The 24893-nt window shown below is 40.1% G+C and overlaps 1 protein-coding gene across 1 annotated transcript in view; it reads left to right on the top strand.

Moving 5' to 3' along the window:
• The window catches only part of GMDS (GDP-mannose 4,6-dehydratase), a 770392-nt gene that overhangs the window by 609413 nt on the left and 136086 nt on the right, over nt 1-24893 (top strand). Inside the window, exon 9 of the mRNA XM_066376915.1 lies at nt 19966-20062. Coding sequence (XP_066233012.1) covers nt 19966-20062 — 97 coding nt within the window. The remainder of the gene's footprint in view (nt 1-19965; nt 20063-24893) is intronic.

The raw sequence follows: 24893 nt of genomic DNA, 5'->3' as shown, positions 1-24893 counted from the left end.
TCTCAATTTTTAAACTTCTTTGGTACCTGACTGAAGTAAAAATAAGAGCAATATACTGTTAAGTTTCTAGTGCATATATAAATAAATTGATGTGAACAGTAGCACAAGGTATGAAGACAGGTGGAAGCATTTCATCATTCACAGGGTGGGGCAAAAGTGGGTTTACAGTTGTTCATAGGGAAATAATACAATAATTAATAAATAATACAAAAATAAGCTCTTTTTTGCATACGCAGAACTGTAAACCTGCTTTTGTCCCACCATGTATTGTTTGTTAGCTTCTTACACTAGATATGAATTTGTATGAAATTATTTGAAGATAGACTACATAGTAAGTGTATACTTTAATCTCTGGAGAAACTGCTAAAACAAAATACATATAGTAAGCAGTAAGCCAATAGTGGAGTTAAAATTAAATTCTAAAAATATACTCAGTCTAAAAGAAAATAGGAAAAGAGGGAATGAGAGCAATTAGAAGATGGGACAAATTGAAAACAAATAGTAACTATTAATAATTCTATCCACTATAAATGTTCACTCTAATTAAAAGGGAGATATTGTAGGACTTGATTTAAAAAAAAAGGCAATATGCTACCTACAAAAGCCACACTTTAAATTTAAACACATAGGAAGGTTAAAAGTAAAAAGTAGAAAAAGAAAACACATAAACACTAACTGAAGAAAGCTAGAGTGGCTATATTTATATGAGACAAATTAGACTTCATTGAATTAGAAGGAATAGTTATTTCATAATTTTAAAGGGATCAATTCATCATGAAGACATATTTTAAATGCATATAATCCAGTTATAGTTATTTTAAAATATGACACAGCTGGGGGAAAATAGACAACTACACTTTATATTTGGATACTTAGTACTTTTCTCTACATCACAGACAGAACAGTGAGAAACAAAACTATGAGGAAATAGAAGTCCTGAAGAACTTAATAAAACTATTTGATCTAATTGATATTTATAGAGCATCCCATCCATCTAACCAAAAACAACAGAATGCACATTCAGGTACACTTAAAATATTCCCCGAGATAGACTATTCTGTGCTATAAAGAAATCTGTATAAATTTTGAAGAATTAAAATTACAAGAATATGTCTTCTGAATGAAATGAAATTTAAGTAGAAATCAATAAAAATATTAAAAGTCTCTAAATGTTTTATAACCAGACAGACACTTCCAAATAACCCATAGGTCAAAGAAAAAATTACAAGGGAAGTTAAAATATATTTTGAACTAAATGAAAATAAAAACAGAATACCAGAATTCGTGGAATACAGCTAAAGCAGTACTTAAAGAGAAATTTGTGGCTTTGAATACTACTTTAAAAAGAAAAGACAGATACCAAACCAGTTATCCAAGCTTCCATCTTAAGAGACTGTAAAAAGAACAGCAAATTAAACACAAAGCAAACTGAAAGAAGGAAATAATAAAAATAGACATTGATGAAATAGAAAACACAAAAACGGTGAAGAAAGTCACTGTGACCAAAACCTGGATATACCTTTATCCAAACTGATCATTAAAAAGAAAAAAAAAAAAAAGGATGACACAAATTGTATCTAAATAAAAGAGGGAACATTACTACATATCCTCCAGGCATTAATAGAATAATTAGGAAATATTATGAACAACTTTTTGTCAATGACTTTGTCAATTTAGAGGGAATTAACAAATTGTATGAAAGACACATTCCTAAAACTGACTAAAAATATAGAAATTTTAGTACTTCTATATCTGTTAAATAAACTGTATTTCAGCATTTAAGGGAAAAAATAATATTCTTCCTCTACAGACTTAGAAGAGAGAATACATACTAACTCATTTAATGAGGCCAGCATAACCCTGATACTAAGAACAAAGACATTACAAGAAAAGAAATGAACATAGAAACAAAAAAATCACTAACAAAATCTTAGAAAATTGAATCTAGCAACATATAAACACTTGATATACCATGACCAACAAGGATTTATCCTAGGAATGCAAGGTTGGTTTAATATTTAAAAACAAATATAATTCACCATATTAAGAAAACAAAAGAAATAAACTTTATGACTTTTTTCAATAGGTGCAGAAAAGCATCTGATAAAATTCAACAGCTATTTGTAATTTAAAAAATAAAAATAACTCTAAACAGGTAGCATCTGATGGAAATTTTCTCAAGCTGATAAATTCCCTTTGAGAAAAGTACACAGTTCACAGCATAATTTATGATGATATTCCAGGAAAGAATAATTTGTACTCACAGAAAGGCAAGTAAGTCATTGAATGGGCATGATTGCGGCTGAATGTGGAGTGAGTGACCAGGAAAAGGACAGGGAATCTTTTAGGGTGCTAGGAGTGCTTCATATATCCTCATTGTGGTGGTTGTTATATGAGTGAATGCATTTTTCAGTACTCATCAACCTATACATTTGGTACACATTCTGTTTGTAAATTATACCTCAATTTAGTTAACTCTTAAATAAAAGTAACAGAAAACAAGGAACTTAAGCAGTCATCAAGGAATCTTCGAGTGAATTTGATCAACTCTTCCACAACTATTAAAAATAATGCTAAAGAGGAATTTGAATAACATGAAATATGATTATGACAATACTAAGTGACAAAAAAACAGCACCAGGATATAATTTCTAAATTCCCTGAAAATATGCCCACAAAAGATTAGAAGAAAGCACACCAAAAATTCAATAATGGCAAATTCTCCATGGAGGTATTGTGGGTGACTTAATCTTCTACTATATGTATTTCTTTATAACCAAAATTTCTACAATAAACTTACATGTTTTTATAGTAAGTCACCTTACGCATTTTTTTTCAATTAGAGGTAGTCTTGCAAATGAATTCCCAAATAAGACTTTCTTTTGAAAAGTGTATGCAACTTGGCCATTCTCCCATCTTGGAGATTATGTTTTCCTTACAGCCACCAAGTCATCTTCTGTCCTGTATTTCCATGGGCTAAGGGCCTATTTTTTGACCCAGTACAGTCTTTCACAAAATAGGATACTGTTCTAGGGGATGTCTACAAAAACATTCTATGTCTAGCTCATTTATAAAATATTGAATATTACAACCCCTCTTGGAGAATCACCAGATTTAAAGAAACTGATTTAAATCAATGGTTTAAAGAAAAAAAAAACTTTTTTTTTTGTTTAACCCCACATTTTCCAAGCTTAATTTAAGTTTTTATATTAAAACCCCACGTAGACAGCAGAGTTCTAGGGACCACCCACTAGGAAATGTTCTTATTTTTCAAAACAAAGTAATTGATGCCTAGTATGTCTGCCTCTCTCCCGAAGGTGATACTTGTCATTAGAAGTTTCTACCTCAGTCGAGAAGGCCCAGTAAAGCAGTTGAGTCAGTTTCACTAAAATTCGCTTCAAATTTCAGGCAATGACCTCTGTTTTGTTTCAGATGACAGACTAAACTACAAATCAACCTTTTAGTGGTATGTTAAAAAGTGCCGCTGCGTAGTGTATAAAATTTTGGTGAAGTCAAAAACCTTTTACAAAGTCTTTCCTAATAGAGAGATGGGTGTGACCCTTCTAAATGAACTCAAGACCTTGCTGTGTCCCTTTAGTACGAATCTTCTCGGTGGCAGCATATCAGCCTGGGTGTCCAGTACCTGTTTCAGGTCTTTCTGTGCCATTTCATTGGAGTTGTGGGGACAGAATGTTTGCAGTGCATATTAGTTAGTCTGAACATATAAAACCCCTTCACAGGGCCAGATCATAAAATCACGATGGCTTTGTGAGTGGTATCTGCAAGTTATGGTACATTGCTTGTTTGCTTGAGTTCAGTTCCCTTCCTCTGGATCCTCTCCAGGCTGCATGCATCAACACACCAACCTTAGCCGGAGGAAGGGGAGGGAAGCCTCAGGCAGCTCTGTGTGCAAGGGCCAAGGCTGCTTCTTAGGCCTCAGAGTCCCTACTACATCTTTGAGCTTTGGACAGGGTCATCGAGTCTTTCCTGGAAACAGTGTCTGCATAGTCAAAAAGTTGGTGGAAAGCATAAAGGGCCGAGGATAGTATTGTACCTCAGTAACTCATCGTTTTATTACAACTAGGGAAACATGCTTTTCTAGACCATCGGGACTGAGGCCTCTTTCTCCCAATTGTGCTATTTTACTTTCTTTATCTCATGACTTGGTCGATTTCAATCCTAAGACACTCATCTTTCTGTGTACACAGAATGGCATAAGATGGTATGAAAGCACAAACCCAGTGCCACAGTCCCTGGCTTTGAATTCCAGCTCTGCAACTTCCTGCTGGCCTTATTTATCCTCTCTGTGTCTTCACTTTCCCAGCTGTGAAATGGGGATATTAAGAGTAACTACTGGCCCCGGCTGGTTGGCTCAGTGGACAGAGGGTTGGTCCAGCGTGCAGCCGTCCCACATTTGATTCCTGGTCAAGGCACACTTGAGAAGTGACCATCTGCTTCTCTTCCCCTCTCTCTCCCCCTTCTCTCTCTCTTCCCCTCTTGTAGCCAGTGGCTGAGTGGGTCCTAGTGCGTCAACCTCAGACACTAAGGATAACTCAGTTGATTTGAGCATCGGCTCAGATGGGTTGCCAGGTGGATCCTAGGCAGGACACATGCAGGAGACTGTCTCTCTATCTCCCCTCCTCTCACTAAAAAAAAAGAAAGGAAAGGAGAGAGGGAGAGAGAAAGGGAGGCAGGGAGGGAAAGAAAGGAAGGAGGGAGGGAGGGAGGAAGGGAGGGAGGGAGGAAGGGAGGGAGGGAGGGAGGGAGGGAGGGAGGACCTACCTAAAACAGTGCCTGATATATCTAGGCTTTATGTAAGTATTTGCTGTTAATGAAATAGGTAATTGATTGAAAATGATATCTGTCAACAGTGAACACAAGGGATAACTGAAATGTAAGCACTGAGATTGGGCAACTGATATTTTGGGGGACAAGGAAAACCAAAGTTGCACTAATGTGTAACCAGAAGGAATTTAACAGAGACACTTAGCAGAGAAAGGCAATTGTCAGAGGAAGAACCAGCTTGCTCAGTTGCAGTTAGATAAAAGTTGTGAATCTAATGAGACATCTCTTTGTTTATAATACATGACCCCTCCTGTGAAGTAACCGACCATTTATCAGAATTATAACACCCTTTTCCTGAATATCTCTCCTGTAGAGCTATGGTTTCTCAAGTTTTAATTTCTGTGAATCACTTGAGGATCTTGTTAAAATGCAGATTTGGAATCAGTAAGTCTGGGTAGGACCTGAGATTCTGAATTTCTAACAACATACCAAGTGATGCCAATGCTGTTGGTCTGTGGATTACAATTTGAGCAGCAAAACCTGAGAGAATTATAGAACCTCAAGTTTCAAATGACCTTGACAATTGCCAAGGACAAGTCCTAATCACTTTTGACCTTGTTTTTAATCATCTGTGACCTTCCTTTCCCTGGTAGACTGGCCAGTCAGCTCCTTATAGGCAGAATCTGGTCCTGGTTCCTTTTGTACCTTTATTTTTCCCAGCACAGTCAGACATGTGGTAAATAAATGGACATTTTAATGAATCAATAATGGAAAAAATAATTTTTGGAAGCTGGGGAATTTGATTGTGGGTGGTTGCAGGGGGGAAATTGTTTAAAAATGTGAAGACTTAGAGACTCTAGAGTTCTCGTGAGAACAGTTCAGTGAACACCGGCAACTGGTCCAGTCCATTTTCCTCCTCTTTTCTCTGTTCCTCATGTCTCCAGTACTCATAAGGTTATCTAAATGCTAGCTGAATTTAATTGCAGTTGGACTGAATTTATTATCTGATAAACTGAGGTAAAAAGAGCTCTCTGGACTTCCCAATTCTGCCGTTAACAGCTTGGGCACTCAGAGGAGAGGAAGGGCTCTAGAAAGCAGGATTGTGTAGTGCTCACGTTTTCTCTCATATAGTTTGAAGGAGACAGACACAGAGAAGACTGGGGTCTCCAAAGCATAAAGCCAGAACTTCTGGGAGCTGCTTCTGGTTCAACCATGACTGAACTGATCTCTAGCCCAGTGGACCACCTCTGACGATACAAGTCATGTCAGGGGCCGAGGAGCGCTGCGGTTCATACCAGTGATCATCACGTGCCCAGTCCCCCCAGGTCTTGACGAGTCAGGTTCTTTCAAATGAACTAATTCTTTCATTTATAAAGTAGTTTGCTTCAAAAATTATAATAGCAGTCTGTCAAAATAACCTTGGATATTGGAGAATGTCAAAGAGCTTAACTTTTTTAAAAAACATTTAACCTGATTTTCTATAACATTTTGCATTTTAAAACATTTGACATTGCTTACATCCCAACAATGAGTGAAAGTTTATAAACCCACAAGCAATTTTGCAGTAGTTTTAAGGTAATTTTGTTTCTGAGTTGTAATATGTAGAGCAAAAATTTTTAATTGGTATCACTTTACATGTCACTTTTTATTCACCTACATTTTATTCTCACCTAGCTTCCTGACTTATCATTTTTTTTGCATAAACACATTATGCAAGAAATTAATTATATTAATTAGAGAAGATTAAGAACAGGAAGGCAAAATTATGGTCTTGATGCTGGGAATTGAAATATTGAATAAAAATTAAAAACAAGACCTTAACCTGTGGTGGTGCAATGGATGAATCTTCAACCTGAAACGCTGAGGTCGCCAGTTCAAAACCCCAGGCTTGCCTGGTTCAAGGCTCATATGAGAAGCAACTATGAGTTGATGCTTCCCACTCCTCCCTCACACCTTTCTCTCTCTCTCTCTGTCTCTCATCTCTCAAAAATCAATAAATAAAATTTTTAAATAAATAAATAAATAAATAATAGGAGGATACTAAATAATCTTTGCAATGCAGTTTAATCATCTATATTATTATTTTGGCTTCTATTTCATTATTTAAATAAGATATTATATGTTTCAAGGAAATTACCCATATTCTTTTGTAGACTTAAAAATGTATTATGGGTTGCTTGTTTTGGTAGTGAGTTTTTCACGTTTTTAATACAGAATTCATATTGCTTTTTAATAACCCTCCATAGTTCTTACTGAAATGTATTTAGAAGAAATATCCTTTACTCCATAATGAAGACAACTTAACACCTAATTTTCTAAACATAGGTACCCTTTTTGTTTGTGTTCTTTTAAGAAACCAAGCATGACATTTTATTATTAGGTGTGTTTTGTTAAGCTCCAAAACTTGTGATGGATAATATATATCGATTCTTTTTTTTTTAATGTGTGGAGTGTCCATGCTAATAAAACAAAGCCTTGAACATAATGAAAGTATTTACATGAGAAAGGATAGAAAAGTGAATGAGCACTTTTATGAGTCAGAATTTATACGTTTTGTTTGTCTCTTTTTAAAGAGAGAGAGAGATAGAGGGACAGACAGGGACAGACAGAAAGAGAGAGAGATGAAAAACATCAACTCATAGTTGTGGCACCTCAGTTGTTCATTGATTGCTTTATCATATGTGCCTTGACCAGGAGGCTACAGCCGAGACAGTGAGCCCTTGCTCAAGCCAGCGACTGTGGGCTTCAAGCCAGTGACCATGGGATTATGTCTATGATCCCACACTCAAGCCAGTGGCCCCGCACTCAAGCTGGTGAGCCCGTGACCTCAGAGTTTCGAACCTGGGTCCTAAACATCCCAGGCCAATGCTCCATCCACTGTGCCACCTGATCAGGCTCATTTATTTTTAAAGGAACTGAAGGTGAACTCAGAGTAGCCCCGGGGACACTTGGATCCAGGACCTGGAGCCCCATCACACTTCTCTGCTCTGTCTCTACTGCCATTGAAATGCCTCCTTCATTCCCTCAGCATGTCCCCATGACAGAGGATATCATTGCCAGTGTTTCTGTGGACATACCCTAACACAGTCAAAGAGGAAGAAAACCTTTAAAACAAATGTTTTTTTTTTTTACTGTATTGAAAGGAGGGGAGGCAGAGACAGACTCCCACATGCTCCCTGACCAGGATCCACCTGGCAAGTCCACAAGGAGTGATACTCTGCTCAGCTGGGGCCCTTACTCCATTGCAACCGGAGCCATTTTTAGTGCCTGAGGCAGAGGTCATGGAGCCATCCTCAGAGACCAGGTCCAACTCCCTCCAATCAAGCCATGGCTGCAGGAGGGAAGGAGAAGAGAGAGAGAGAAAGAGAGAGAAGCAAGAGGGGGAGGGGTAGAGAAGCAGATGGGTGCTTCTCCTCTGTGCCCTGACCAGGAATCAAACCCAGGACATCCATATGCTGAGCTGATGCTCTACCACTGAGCAAACCAGCCACAGCCAGAAAACCTTTTTTGATAGCTATCCACTTAAGAGAAATCCTGAGAAAGGATCATGGCTATCCCCTTTAGGTCCTGTGATCATCTCTAGACCAGTCAACAAAGCCAGAGTGTAGGGCAGGCTGTTACCCTTGTCCTGTTGTCAAGGGAGAGAATTCTGTGCCTGTAAGCCTCACAGAAATCCATGGTTTGAGTGGGACAGGAGAAGGGACCTCTACCAACAGGGCAATGCCATTTCTAGAATAAAGGCAAAAAGGGGTCCTAGGTAGACAAAAACAACATGTTCTCTGTAGCCCAAAAGTATGCCTTGAGCTACATACAAAGTCAATCAGTCTAATTTCGGGGCTAGGGTACTGTTTCACTGGGAAGGAACGGGGCACAGTGAAGTTAAGTGCCCTCCAAAGCTTACTCAGCTCGTTAGTGGTAGAGCCAGGACCTAAACTGAGTATTTTCAAAACAAAGGCCATTTATATGGCACTTTTCATCCTTTCTGTTTATAACCTTTAAAAAACAACAACTTTGTGATCTGATGGTTGCATGCAAACAGTGAAGTCACATTATAAGCAAACAATCTGCTAAATTAGCCCAGGGCTTGTGTGCCTCTGGGAAAGAGCAGCCCTGACCAACCTCAAGGCAGAGAGAACAAAAGATGCTGAAGCTCAGATTTTTCATGTTCCAAAGCCCCAGTACTAGTGAGAAAAAATATGAAGGATCTGTGCAGGATAATTTTTGCTATATGTACTTTTGGTCTTTCGCCAGAAGCGTGTTCCCTCTGAACCTCTAGCACCACTCCTAGTTCCTGGAGCACACCCTGTCCTTTAAGACCTGAGCTGGAAGGGAAGGAGACGGGATCAGTGCTGTCTCACTCCAGTGTGTCCTCAGTTGTCCACAGCAGCTGGCCTGAAGGAGGTGCTCAGTAATACCTACTCAGCTGAGCCCAGATGGACATCCAAACTCCAGCTTGTCCAGAAAGTCCTTCCAGGAATGTCCATTGTCATCCTAACTCCCCCAATTTAGGAACTCCTCAGTATGTTCCTCTCACATGGTGTTGGTGACAGCTATAGGGAAGCCACCATGCTTTCCATCCCTTATCATCCTAAGGAGAGATGAGGAGGAGGAGCTGAGCTGGTACAGAGGCGTGAAGATGGAGAGAATGGGCTGACCCACAGAAGACAGTCACCAGGATTCAGTGAACAATTGGACTTAGAGGGTGAAGCAGAGCTTGACTAGAAAACTGTCTTCCCTCCCATCATTTTTCCCTGCTGTGTTTATGTGCTTGAAGGAAAGTGATAGTTATTCTTTAAACCTCTGGACTTTCTCTTTCTTCATTATTACATGCCTTTCAGATAAGGCACACCAATCAGTATCAGAAACATTCTCACTTTAGTGTTGTCACTTCCCATTTCTGCTACTGTTTTTGGAAATATCTGTTGTAATTTTCACTGGAAAAACTTGTAAAATGTGTTGTCATCAATATATTTAGAATTGGCACACACATTTGCTCTTGAAGCTTTCGACATCATTTAAGAGATTTTTGCTTGAAATTTATCTGAAAATAACACATTTGTTTGAGTTTGGGTGAACAAAAGATATTCAGGGGAGCAGACCAGCAATTCTGGTAAAATGTAAGGTAATGTTTTAAATTAAGTTCCCAATTGGCCATCAATATTCAGAAGGCACCCTTATGACCACAAATATTTTCTTCTAAGAACAATACAGGGTATGTGTTTGTTTATTTGTTACTGTTAGTTTTATTTTCTAGTTTTTTAGTGTTATGTTTTGCCTTTGACTTTCCCATCTGCTGATTACTAAGTAATGTGAAAAGGAAGCACTGTTTTCCTACAATTAAGGTGATGGTAGCATGAACCAAGCAGGCAAATATAGGGCTCACAAAAATTAGGGGATATTTCAAAATGAATATGAAGCAATTAAAAAAAGAAGCATTTGATTTTTTTATTAAGCAGGAACATCAGAAAAGCAAACAAGAAGTCAAAGAAAGTTGTTCAGTTATGCAAATGACATGCAAAACCAACTTTGATTTCATTGGTGAAAATGCACTATACAAAAGGCTGACAGTACTGGAGTCTGCACATTCCCTGATCCCCTAATTTTTGTGAGCAGTGTACTTGTTTTGACTGATTTTCCGTCATTAACCTTGTTAAATTTTGAATTGTAAGAGTAACCTGCAGCCTTGTGAGGGCCACTCTTTACTACTTGGAGAGGGAGACAGAGGTTTCAGCCAATGGAAATATTCATCCTAGTTTGTGGTTTGTATATACATTCTCAGTAAAAAATAACAGGGGTAACAATTACAATACAATGGTACCTTGAGATACGAACAGACCAACATATGAATTTTTTAGGATACAAGCTGTGACTAGGTCCGTATTTTTGTTCGAGATCCAAGTGAAATTCCGAGATACGAGTCGTGATTCAGGAAGCTGCCGCTAGTTGGCACGTTGGCGCACGGGTCCAGTATCGGCAGTTTGATATACGAATTGACTGACTTATGAGCTCGGTTACAGAAAGAATTAAATTCATATCTCAAGGTACCACTCTATATTTAAAAAGAAACTCATTTCTAAATGACTGACATAACAAGACATTTTGTGTTCATGCACATTCTTTCCCCGATAGGAAATTGTTTTGTGGTGGCTGGGATTTCTGGCCCCTGGTCCTTGAGGATGCACCTGGAGAGAGCTGTGAAAGAGGAAGTGAGTGCGTGGCGGCTGTGGGTGTGAATCCTGTGTTTCTGTGGCTGAGCCTGTGACTGTGCTCCATAGCATTATTAGGGGAAACACATTATGCCAGGCAGGCGTTTTTGATGAACAGATCTTCTCATGTCATACTTCTAAGGGTTCTTAGGGGAATATCAGAAGAAGGAGAATGGCTGTGGCTCTGCATTTTTCCTCTGGGAAGATTTCATACCTTTACACATGCAGAGGTCCCTCAGCGTCCCTCTCCCTGACAGAGCATCGCACCATCTGTTTCCAGACTGGCTACCTCTGCACCCCCAATAGCTTTAACTCCCTCCTATCTCTTGCTACGTGCTTATTTGATGTCCATACCAAGCTGAGTGAAAGCTAAACTACTGAGTGATAGAAATAGAACTCATACTCAGCCATCTACCTCTTAGGATCTGCCTTTAGAGTTAGAAAACCACTCACTGTGGGAAAGCCTGAATAGAAAGCCTGTTCCTGAATGTAAGTACTGTGAGAACTTTCTGGAGGTACTCTAAAGCCTTCAGAAGTATATAAATAACAGTTACTAATAATAAAGAGATTTGGACTTTCCATATAAGCTCCAACTTGCCATTGAAAGACAATTTCTCTCTTCCCTCCCTTTTTTCTTTAATCTTTTTTTTCTTTATCCCCTCTCTTCTCTCTCTAGAAATTTAAGCTCTGCTATCATTTTATATTTATAACTTCTAAGATACTTGGAGTTTTAACCCATAAGAAACAAAATATAACAGCTCAAAGTGATGTGAACCTTTATTGAAATAACAGAATTTTGAATTATTAGCACATGTGGGCTCTAATTTGAGAACTGATTTCATGCTGTGTCTTGGACGCGGAGGCAACCCTCATTCCATTTTGTGTACTGTTGACACAATTCACCGGGTTGCAGGTCAGTTTAAATTCTTTAAGGTTTCTTTAGAGCCTCAAAATAACCAGTGCCCCTATATGTTACCTAATTAAACAGCCAGCATAATACCTAGGACGTAGTAGATGCTCAATAAATGTGCTCTCTTCTCTGGCCTCTTGATTTTTCTCTCAAATGAGAATCAAAAGACTCATCTAAGAGAATCAAAAGACATTTTTTTTCCTTGGTGAAGTATAGGCTCTCATTGGGTGACAATAAGAGCACATTATATAAAAATATATAGAAGTAGATGATGGTGTTGTACAGATTTGTTATAGCAAAGTGATCAAGATTGGAGTGGTATCTGTAGAAAGGCAGATTAAAACAGACCCCGGGCCAATGTGGGAGTATGGATGGTAGTTAAGGAGAAGGAAAGCACTCCAAGTGGGTGGAATGGCATGAGAAAAGGCATGGAGGCAGGAGTCATTAAACTGTATGTGGGCGATGGGCAAGCAGATAAACTGGGTTGGACCAGCCTGACCACTTTAGAGCACATCAAGAGATACCCACACCTACTATACCCTCTGCTTCTCCTCTGTTATTCTCTAGGTCTCGACTTAACAAATACCCATAACAAATACCTTGCTTCAACCAGGTCTTGCTAGTTGCTCTCTCTGGCCCTCTCACAGACCCTATCCATCTTCTACCATCATTACTTACTACACTAGATGGTGGTAGCCACTGGACTTTAAACCTTTTAAAGACAAAGCACACATCTTGCTCACTCATACGTGTGTTCTTGACACCTGGCTTAGCTTAGTGCTGAGCACTTAGTAGGTGGTAAATGCAGATTTGAGGATGAGGGAAGGGCAGATGCATAGATAAGGTTGGCCAAACTGAGGAGGTACACGTGACAGAAGGCCCTGAACTATGGCTAGACTCTCATACAGAACTTGAACACTAGTGCTTCCCACCATGACCCCTTAGAAAGACCTTCACATATTTTGCTTACTCCTATAAAGCAGGAGAAACTCCACCGACACCTTTGGGAATGGTACACTTAGCTGAGTTAAAATGTTAAAAAATAATGCCGGTGGATAGAGCACTGTTAGCAATCCATGGAAAGGTATCACAGAGGCTCATTTGCAAGCCAGCTGTGCCTGTGAGGGAGTCTCCTTTCACTGCCATGTCACAGCTGGGGAGGACAGCCTCTGCCTTTTTTTTTCTTTAATTTGATCACTTGAGCTACCCTCATTAGTCATGACTATACAAGGCTTTACCATTGAGTTAATTATACCTATCCTATTTCCTAACAATAAAACATAAGGAAAGACCACTTGAAAGTAGAGTGTCTCTATTTAATAGTTTCTCAGTGATACTGATAGAAAAAAGAAATCAAGAGAAATATTGACCAGTTAACAACACTTGCAGAAAATGTGGGGGGGTGGCCTCCCCATGAAAATGACTGTGTCCTTTTAAGAGGGCATTCCACCCATTGTGCTCATTTCCACCTTGTGAGATGGAGGTATTTCTGAGCCCCTCCCCATGAGGACTTTTGTAAATTGTTCAGCCCCCTAAGCTCTCCCCCCCCCCATGGAAACTGCTGGTTGTTGCCTGACTGTTGGTGTGGGGACTCATTAGTTGACACTCACAAGGGGCCGTTATATGGAGAGCACAGTTGAAAAGTCCCCATTACTCATCATAAACAGTGTACAAGGATTAAATTTTACACTTTTTGTTGTAGTTGATTATTAACAACAATGTAAGAGCTGGAAATGTATCACTTAATAACAGTTGTCATTATTAATTTAAATAAAATTGTGAAGGAGTGAGCACGGATAAAGAAGACAAAGGAATTTCCATTTTCATAGCAATCTGGAAACCCTGTGGACAACTTAAGTTCTTATATATACACAGTACAACCTTTACACTAGTGCTGTCTTTTAGAAATTAGAGTAGGTTTTGTGATTAATACAGCGAGCCCTGAACCTGGAAATCATGCCCTGTGCTCCCTTCTCCTGTCCTACCCCTCACTCCGTTCTGGAAACAGCATCTCCTCCTGCTTTCTCAGGAAGAAGCTATTGTTGTCCCTCCTGCCTGTGCCTTCAGCCCTTCTTCATAGCTCCTGCCTGTTCACATTGTGACATTTTCAAATCCAACCTTTGTTTAAAATGTACCCCCCACAAACACTCTCTTCCTCCTGACCCCACCCTTCCTTTCAGCTCCCCTCTCTGCCTAGAAGTACCAAGGAGCTGCTCTCCTCACTGTGGCCCATCCCCTTCACTTCAGACCAGTCTCCTCTGCCCCACAGACCCCATCAAAACATTCTTTCTATGTCCCCAGGGACCTAACCCTGATGGACCTGTTTTCGTTCTCTAATCCTCCTTGATGGCTCCCCAGCATCTGGCCGTGTGGACACTGCCCTCCCTTGGTACACACCTCATCCCTTATTTTCCAGCAGTCCAGCCTCTTTCCAAAAGTCAGCCCCTCCTCAGTCTTTGCAGACTGGATGTGCCCACCCTGTAGGTGGTTTCCTCTGTGGAGGATGTGGCAGCTGGAGTGTCAATGGCTCCAAAAATATCAGCTCTTCTGGTTGTCCAGAGAGTCCTCATTTAATGTCCTCATAGGTTCTTGGCAACTACAACTTTAAGTGAAATGACATAAAACCAATTTCACCATAGGATAATTGATAACTAAACTTAAGTTCCTATAGTATATTTCTGATCAGGTAAGCATCAGCAAACTTATAAATAAAGACCCTAAATACTGCTAGTTTTAAACACTGAAATAGCTGTGAAGTATGCATATGTTTAAGAAAGATTAATAACAAGCAAAATCATAAATTTCAGGGTTGCAGGTGGCAGAAGCCCAACCTGGCAGCTGAGGGCACAAGCAGGCCCCACACTAGACAAGACACATGTCCATCACAGGACACATCACACACCCCACACATACTGACACTGGGACAATGTAGACACGTGCACAGCTCTAATTTGCAGAAGGAAACCAGAGTCCCCGGTGAAACCCCTCATGGACGTGGGGAGACTGTGCAAACCCCAAACAGACAGTGTATATCTAAAAATTATTTATTCTTTCTGAAAAATTAATAAAGTAACCAATGCATATTTCTAGTTTGGAAATAACACTCCTTTGGAATCTTGAAGGCACTGCGCATGGCTTTTACTCGGCAGAGCTGCTGTAGGTCACTGAGAGCCGCTCTGAGGGGCGTGTTCTCTGCAGGTCCATCAGACCACGTCTGTCCCAGTATGCTGACATTGTCTGTCATGTGGGCCTAGCCCCATTTATGTTAAGCATTCTTTTGGGGGATCCCTTTTCTGTCTGGAAATGTCTGTTCTTTTGCTCTGATCAATTTTCTTGATTTATTTTTAGCTAATTATTTGCTCTGCTCCATTTTTTCTATAGTCCCTGGAAATCCTATTATACTGACCTCTTGAGGCCATCTTCTGATTTTTTTTTTTTTAATCTTCCTTCTGTTTTTTCATATCTACAGCTCTATGCTCTACTTTCTGGGAGATTTCCTCAACTTGATCTTCAAAACCTCTTGAATTTTTAATTTCTGAGTTTTTTTTCAATTTCTAAAATCTTATTTTAAGTGTCCTTTGTTTTTGTTTCTTTAATGTCTTTCCTTATGTCTGAAGATATTAATGGTGGTATGTGTGAGTTAGTTTGTTTTGTTTTTAAATTATCTTCCTGTTTGTTCTGTTTGCTTCAAGCTGCTATTTTTAGATTTGTTTGTTGTGATTTATATTTTTTTATATATGTGGTGTTCCTCATGTATCTATCTTATAGTCCTTGGTTTTCTGCTTGTGTTCAAAAGTGGGGCTTGAAAAACTAATTGGGAGTTACTGAGAACATGGTGCTTGTTGACTGTCATTACAGGGAGACTTGGCGGGTCAGTTTAGTTAGAGGGTCTCTGATGCCCAGAGAAGAGTCCCCAGTGTCTCCCTGGAAGGAAATAAGCCTGGCGGCAGCACCCTGACATAACTGGGAAATCCCAACATGTAGCATACATATTTCACTTCATTTTTCCTTATTTCCAGCATGATGGCCCCACCCTTCACTGGGCCCAGCGCCTCCAGTCCTGGGACCTGCTTCTCCAGCAGGGGTGAGGCATTTGCCTGGTGATATGTTATGTCAGAGGGCCCTGGGCATCAGACCGCTTCTCAGGCAGACTATGTGCAGCCCAAACTTCATAAGCCCTTGGGGCTCCCATTTTGCCGCCACTGGTCTAGGAGTCTGTTTTCTAGGGTTCCTGAAAAATTTTTCAACACCCATTCATCTACTTCCCCACTTTCAAAATTTAGTGTCTTTCTTTACCTTCCTGTTCTTTTAGCCCTTGTGAGTTTATTCTTTTATTTGAAAGGAGTCAGGGGAAGGAGCAAAAGAGTGTGCAAATGACCATCTTTATTCAGAACCTAATAATTCTTCCAAGACTGGTTAGTTATGTCATTTGCTTAATTTTAGCTTCTGGCAAACTGTTTCTGTGTTTGTGTCCTAGCGAAATAGTGTTTCTTAAAATAATTCCTGAAAGCTTTTGTGATATTCAGGTTGCTACAAGGAGGACATCGCCCTTCCCCAACTTCAGCTATGTCTCTTAAACTTGACTTACCCAGTTGACTTTCCTTTTGTTCCTTAAAGGGATTTCTAATTGAGATTCTAATAGCACCTCATCTTTCCTTATTGTGCTTAAGTCTGCTATTCTTCAATGTTTTCCTTGCTTTTTAATGCTTATTAGGACCCAACAACTTATTTTAAAGATAGAATTATACAGGATTCCTGCTCAGTGAGCTGTTGATCTAAATCAGTGGTTAGCAATTCCTGTTAGTTAGCTAAATTCTCTACCCCTGTCAAGTTATCTTGTTTCATGAACATCACAGCTCTGCTTTGAGTCTTAACATTACTTGTTAGGACAAGTTAGCTGTTACCATCTACTTGTTAATACAAATGTTTCACATATTGTTGTAACTGAATGTTTTTTGGCTCTTGGCCGAAACTTTTGCTTACTGCCCTCCCATAGATCTAGTGCAAATTAGAAAGTGATTTTTGCTAACTCAGTCTGCTTTGAGCCATTTCCTGGTTACAGTTGATTATTCAGTGCAGCTGCATTCATCACAGGGGCAATGTCATGCCCTTAGAAATGGTTTGGACTGTAGACAGCCTCTGAAAAATGGCAGCCCTGCAGACAGTAGTCAGAGACAAGCCTGTGTGCTGGGAGCTCACACCCATAGGTGCTTAAGTAGCATCAAACTCCAGTCTAACTTGCAGATTCCTTCTTTCAGTCCTTTCCCATTTCAGCTACTGTCACAAATTTTAAATGTTACATGTTACTGCAGAACCATCAGAGAGAATCAGTAGGAGATGGGAAAATTCAGACTGGTCCAGTAATGCAAGCTGTAAATATGAAAGGAAATGAAATGCTGTCTTTTTGTGAAGAGTGAGGCTATCTCATTAATTCATCTCCTCGCTCAGGGAGAGCAACGTATGGCCTCAAGACCAAATCCAAGGCCTGATTCTTACTGTCCTCTAAGATTTTTATGGTTCCAAGGGGTAATTTAAAAAAGAAAAAGATGATGATAATGAAGATGAAAAAGAGGAGGAAGAATAGTGAGGAGGAGGGGAAAAGGAAGAAAATGTAACAGAGACTGTATGTATGTGATGTATAACGCCTACAGTGTTTACTCTTCGGTGCTTTACAGAAACAGTTTGCTGGCCCCTGGTGTAGACACCACTGGCTTGGCTTCCTGCCCTCCCCAGACATGGAAAGTTCTCCAGCTTTCCCCAAGGCCTTAGCCACTTACATATGTGTGTGTGTGTTTATGTGTGGCTTCAAATAATACTTTAATTGTGGGTAGATTTGAACCATTACTTCTTAGGTTTGTGACATCTAAGCAAATTTACCAACATGAAGGACAGCGCGTTATGTCTATATGTACATAAGTTGGCATGACCCATTGTAGATTGCATGCCTAGCTACGATTGAAGAAAAACAGCAAAATTATGAACATCATTTTTGTAAACACTTTGGCTTAGGTGGAGATACTGTCGGAAATATACATATTGAACTTGTTTATGTGAGTATAAAATGTAAACAAAAGTAAAATTAAAATATGCTTTTATGATACAGATATCTTATTTACCTGAAGCCTAACCAAAGAAGAGGTTTCGCTTAAATAATTCACTTTAAAATTAGAGAGGTAATTTTAAGATATTATAACTTTGCCAATTATTCTCCCTCAGTGTGGGTATTAGCTAAAATTTGGTAGCTATCAACGAGGTGTACAGGGTTTATCATCACTGTAGGTTTCTCACTTTACAGCATGTTTAGTCTATAGATTCTAAAGCTCCCACATACTATTTCCAGGTGAATTTTCCAAAAACTTAAGCTCTGATCCTGCCAAATCAATCTAGTCAACAGTAAGAAATTAAATAAGTAAATTACCAAACCTTTTCTTTTAGTCAATTGATATGAAAGCCCTGGAAGAATGCCAGTGGTACGGTTTTATAGTGTTCAACATATTGTGCTATAATTTTGTCTGTGTTGGGGGACGTTTTCATATTGGCCTTGAATCCATTGACAAAATTAGCATACTTATAAGCTCATTTCTCCTCCAGTGATGAAATATTAACCCTATCTGATCAAAGGGTGAATTGAGAATAGAACATTTAGGTGATGACTCAGAAATGAAGCAGTGAGACCAGTTTATATCTCTCATACCCAGCCTATGTCCAAAATATAACCATGACCAACATTTTTTTTACCATTGATTGAGAGAGAGAAAGAGTAACAGAGGGGAAAAGGAGAGAGAGAGAGAGAAGCATCAACGTGTTCCACTTAGTTGTTCCATTTAGTTGTGCACTGATTGATTGCTTCTCATACTTACCCTAACTGGGGGTCAAACTCGCTCCCTTGGTGCCTGGTCAATACTTTATCTACTGAACCACCTGGCCACGGCCTAACCATGAGCAACATTTAATGTTCACCTTCAGCAGCAGCTGTGAGTTACATGTTTGAGTAGTTTAATACTCTATTCTTTTCTTCAATCCCCTCTGTGACTCTGATCCAGGGGGCACACAGAATCCTGTTGTTACAGAATTCGTCTCCACCTGATAAAGCAAACTAGTTCTGAGGATAAGCATTGAAGTCAAACATTGCTTTGTCATTTCTTTTCTTTCTTTGCCAAAATGGTTCATTTATAAAAAATAATTCAAATTATATAGTATTTTTCTGTTTGGATATTAGATTTTTGAAATCCAGAGGTCAGTATTAAGCCAGTGGTTTATTTCTTTAAAAAAAAAAAGAAAGAGAGAGCGAGAGAACATTTTACTGGAACTCCAGCGAAAAGCTGATCTTGAAGCTCATGAGCACATCCTGTGCTGTGTGCAGTGTGGACATGGGGGGGCCATTGTGGGATCCTTAACTGTTGTTAACTGTAGATGTTTAAGGAAGAAGTAGCATCATAGCTGAGTCAAAGGAGGTAGAGAGATGCTGACACACCTTATCTTAGCAGGAAGTAACCAATTAGTTATGTACTTTTTGAAGATTTAATCATCTGAGATTTATGAACGAGGCCTGCTGACTGGGTGGAGCAAGGGAATTTATGTCTAATACAGGGAAGAAGTGGTTAATTAGGGTATTAAACTTATTCCACACTGGAATTTACAATAAGTATCCATAAAACTACAAAAATTAAAAAAAAATAAAGAAGGGAGACAAGAAATTAATTCATTCATAATAATTGGATTTATCAAAAATAATCTGAAGTGTAAAATATTTAAATTCTTTGAAAGTTGCCCAATTCCATATTTTTAATAATCTATTTATTTCTAAAGTCTTGCCTCTGAACCCATTATGATTTTCTTAAAAAGAAAAGTATGAGGAAAGCCATACCCTTTCTAAACTGATCTGAAAAGGCTTTGAAAGTCACTGTTTCCCTAATAACTCAGTTGAACTTCAGCCTGGGCACCCTGTAGTTAATGAGCTTACATACTCCTGCAGAGTAAAAGCTGAGCTTTCCTGAGGGACTGCAGCCTAGCCAAATGCTCCCAAGCAATTAAAGGTTGATTAAATGTTTATCTTCTTGACAGGTGGGAAGGAAAGAATGAAAATGAAGTGGGCAGATGTAAAGAGACTGGCAAAGTCCATGTGACTGTGGATCTCAAATACTACCGACCAACTGAAGTGGTAAGGATTCCTGGCTGCCTGGCGTGTGGTTACATTCGGCCGGCTGTCTGGGAAAATACTATCATGAATGCATGAAGCCAGCCTCTGAGGCATCTCTCAGTGCGCATTTCCCAAACCAGAGTGCAGTGAATTGAATTTGAGATTTCTTTTCTCACCACAGCATCTACTGCTTTCGAAAGGAAAGCAAGGGTGGAACACACCCAAGGAACTGGTTGATCTCAGAAATGGAGATTCAGATCAATGGCAGATCTAACCCAGTTAGTGCTTGCTTTGATGCCTGATCCCAGATACCTACAAGATATCTGACTTACCTCCATGACCTGCAGGATCTTACAATCTCTGGAGGGCTGTCTGCCTCCCCAATGCAGACATGCACTCTCTCTCTCACACACACTCACTCACTCATATACTCACATGAACACACACAAATTCACTCACTCACTGCACACACAAACATAAGTCATAAGTGGTCTCCCCATAGTTTTTAACACTCAATTCAAGTACTGCCTTGCCTTTGATTCCTGTTCTAGACCACATACCACTATCACTGAAATTTCTACCCCTTCCTTTTTAATTACATTATATGCTATACACAACTCTAACACCTATTCTAATTTTTAATACTTCATTGTTTTCATGTTTTTCTCCCTTTACCAAACTGAACTCTTTCAGGATATGGACCTTTCTTTAGTACCTTCGACTATAACAAAGTAGGTGCTTAATAGATTGATTGATGAATAGATGGATGGATGAATGGATGCATTTCTAAAAACAGAGGTTTCTATATTAAGAAATGATTTATAGGCCTAACCTGTGGTGGTGCAGTGGATAAAGCGTCAACCTGGAACGCTGAGGTCACTGGTTCAAAACCCTGCACTTGCCTGGTCAAGACACATATGGGAGTTGATGCTTCCTGCTTCTCCCCTTTCTCTCTCTCTCTCTCTCTCTCTCTCTCTCACTCACTCTCACTCTCCTTTCTTAAATAAATAAATAAATAAATAACTGACCTATAGATTGTTAGAACATAACTCTCTCCTTTCCTCTATTTATAAAAGCTTCTAGCTTGGTGTTGTCACTCTAATGTGGTCCACAAAATTCAGCATGTGAAGTATACCTAAAGAAAATAGAAAGTGGCATCTTTAGGGAGAAATGTTCAGATACAGTGGTTACCTAACGACGTGTACATTAACTGTGAAAATAACATCCTGTGGACCCGTTTTACCATGTGCTCTACAACCTCTCAGAGATTAGAAAAACCCCAGTGAAAAGAGATTGAGCGTGCAGGTGTCATCAGTAGCCACCCTTTAAAATGTCTTGTTTCAAACAAAAGAAAAAACTTCATGTTGTGCAGTCTTACACAGAGCAGGAAATGAAAAGGAAAGAAAACAGCCAGTGCTCAGAGACCAGGGCCATAGAGTAAAAGCATTGTCCTGGCACAGGGTGTGGCCGGGTGTTTGACACAAGGGAACAATGGCTCCCTGTGCTGGTGGTGAGTGGGTGTGCCAAGGAGAGGATGTGCCTTGTCTCTGTGGGAGGAAGATTCCAGCACACTCCTGCTGACACAGCAAGGAGTGTCTATCTGTGGAGCCCCAGCCACACTGGCACTTGTTTCCCTGTTCTGAAGAGGTGTGACAGGTGTCAATTTTCTGGAACATCACGCAGATCACCTAAGCAGGCAAAGTTGTTTTCGTGCTAACAAAAGTTGTCATCTCAGAATGGAAAGTGTTACTGAGCCAACATAAAGCTCAATCCTGACAACATGGTTCTTTCTCTCTAACACCAGAATAGTTTCGAAAGCTAGGAAGTCATTAAGAACAGCCTATCTGTCTGTCTCATTAGGCAAGGTGTGGGATTGATAAGAACACAGAACAAAAGAATTTGCTGAACAGGAAAGGACCCTTGGACTAATAAGGCAGCTCTTGAAGTCTGTCCCTGTCGACCCCTCCTTCCTGTACTGACGCTACATCCCTCCCTCTTTCTTTTGTTCATTCAAATGTCATTATCATACCTGTTCTGCAACTCTACTCAACTGGAGCTATTTGAACATAGGAGTAGTGTCTTATTTCCTATGTTTGCTGTGTTTGTTCACTGGTCTAGCTCCCACCCTGGTTCCCTGGACTGCTTGAGTTTGGATGTTTAAATACATTTCATCTTTCTAAGCCTCTAGGCTGCATTGATTTTGTTCACTCCACTTCAACTGAGTATTCTACTGGGCAAGCTTTTCTTGTATAGTGAGACTAAACTTTTAACCTCATTCCTCAGAACAAGGAGTTTCCCCAAAACTTGGATCAGCCTTATGTTGAATCGCCTCAGGGGTGACAGTACTCTTCCAGTTGCGAGGTGACCAGAACAGAACATTTACTTGTAAATGAGCTTCCAGTTAGGTGTGGGCCTTAACAGCCAACACATCTAGAGAGTCATTTGGCATGGGTCCTGAAAAGCACCTATCTTCTCTGAGGTTTATGAACACTTAATGTAGTATAGACACAGAATTCTTCCATGGCTAAAGTGTATCCTTCACAGCATCCCCGTGTCTCAGTTCATCTTGCAAGTTCCAGGGCTTCTTTCCATTCTTTCTCAGATTCTATAAAAGCGTGTTCTCCTGGTTGGTTTTAATCATGTGTATCCACCCCAAGACCTTCAGTATATAGAGCATTCCAAAGGCAAAAGCATAAACTAGATCTCTTTAGTGTCAGATAGTTCTAAAATAACTGATAGAAAAAAAAAAAAAATGCCTGACTGGTAGGGGAGAAGTGGATAGAACATGGACCGGAACACTGAGGTCCCTGGTTCAAAACCCCAAGGTTACCAGCTTGAGCGCTATCTCATAGGATGGAGCACAGGGTTGCCAGCTTGAGGGTGATATCATAGACATGATTCCAAGGTTGCTGGCTTGTATCTGAAGGTCACTGGCCTGAAACCCAAGATCACTGGCTTGAACTCAAGGTCACTCACTGGCTTGAGCCCAAAGTCGCTGGCTAGAACAAGGGGTCCCTGGCTTGGCTTCAGCCCCCGCCCCACATCAAGTCACGTTTGAGAAGCAATCAATGAACAACTAAAGCGAGGCAACTACAAGTTGATGCATCTCCTCCTTCCTGTCTCTCTCTCTTTAGAAAAGGAAGTGAAGAGAAAGGAAAGGAAGGAAGTTTGAAAATAAAACATATCAGGTCTCAGAACACCAGTATCCTGAACCAAGACTAAAGGGACACAGAACTTGAGGTTGTTCTTTGAATAAGATTCAGACTAGTCTAAGAGAGGCTCTTTCACTCAGCAGAGTCCAGCACTCACATGTGCCGATAACTCCTGTCCTCGTTGAGGTAGCCACCACAAAACCTTCAGTCTTGCTCATGTACTAGCATAAAAAGTCCTGAAAGCCTGACCAGGCGGTGGCGCAGTGGATAGAGCATCGGACTGGACACAGAGGACCCAGGTTCGAAACCCCTAGGTCGCTGCCTTGAGCACAAGCACATCTGGCTTGAGCACGGGCTCACCGGCTTGAGCACGGGCTCACCAGCTTGAGCGCAGGGTTGCTGGCTTGAGTGTGCGATCGTAGACATGACCCCATGTTCACTAGCTTGAGCCCAAAAGTTGCCGGCTTTAAGCCCAAGGTTGCTGGCATGACCCCTAGGTCGCTGGCTTGAGCAAGCAGTCACTCACTCTGCTGTAGCCCCCACTCCCTGGGTCAGGGCACATATGAGAAAGCAATAAATGAACAACTAAGGTGCAGCAATGAAGAATTGATGTTTTTCATCTCTCCTTTCCTGTCTGTCTGTCCCTCTTTCTGTCTCTGTCAAAAAAAAAAAAAAGTCCTGTAAGTGTTTGTTCTGAGCTAAGTGTTCTTGTATGCAATTAGAACTAGAGTCACCCATCAAAAAGAATAACATAAGAATAATAGGTATATCAGAGGGAGAAGAGAGAGAAAATGGAATGGAGAATATACTCAAATAATAGATGAGAACTTCCCAAGCATGTGGAAAGAACTAAAGCCTCAAATTCAAGAAGCAAACAGAACACCGAGTTTTCTTAACCACAACAAACCTACTCCAAGGCACATCATAATGAAGATGGCACAAACCAACAACAAAGAAAAAATTCTCAAGGCAGCCAGGGAAAAGAAGAATACACATATAAAGGAAGGCCTATTAGATTATCATCAGATTTCTCAGCAGAAACTCTATAAACTAGAAGAGAGTGGACCCCAATATTTAAAGCCCTGAAAGAGAGGAACTTTCAGCCAAGAATACTATACCCATCAAAGCTATCCTTCAAGTATGAAGGAGAAATAAAAACATTCACAAATACAGAAAAGATGAGGGAATTTATCATCAGAAAGCCCCCACTCCAGGAAATACTAAAGGGGGTTTTCCAACCAGATTCAAAGAACAAAACAAAACAAAACCACAAGTAACAGCTCCACCAAGGATACAATAAAACCAAATTTAAACTGTCACAACAAAAGCAAAAAAAAAAAGTGGGGGAGAGGACGGAGATTAACAGTAAGTAGCAAAGGACAATGAAGCGCAGAAACACTCATAAGATAGGGTACTACAATGAATATGGTAGGTACCCTTTTCAATACTTAATGGTAACCACACTTGAAAAAACCACCACAGAAGCACATGACTTTAAAAAGGTAGCAACAAGGCCCTGGCCGGTTGGTTCAGCGGTAGAGCGTCGGCCTGGCGTGCGGGGGACCCGGGTTTGATTCCCAGCCAGGGCACATAGGAGAGGCGCCCATTTGCTTCTCCACCCCCCCCCCTCCTTCCTCTCTGTCTCTCTCTTCCCCTCCCGCAGCCAAGGCTCCATTGGAGCAAAGATGGCCCGGGCGCTG

The sequence above is a fragment of the Saccopteryx leptura genome, chromosome 3 (genome assembly GCF_036850995.1).
Source record: "Saccopteryx leptura isolate mSacLep1 chromosome 3, mSacLep1_pri_phased_curated, whole genome shotgun sequence".
NCBI lineage: Eukaryota > Metazoa > Chordata > Mammalia > Chiroptera > Emballonuridae > Saccopteryx > Saccopteryx leptura.
Note: the sequence above shows the minus strand (reverse complement) of the source record. Positions and strands in the feature narration are given on the sequence as shown.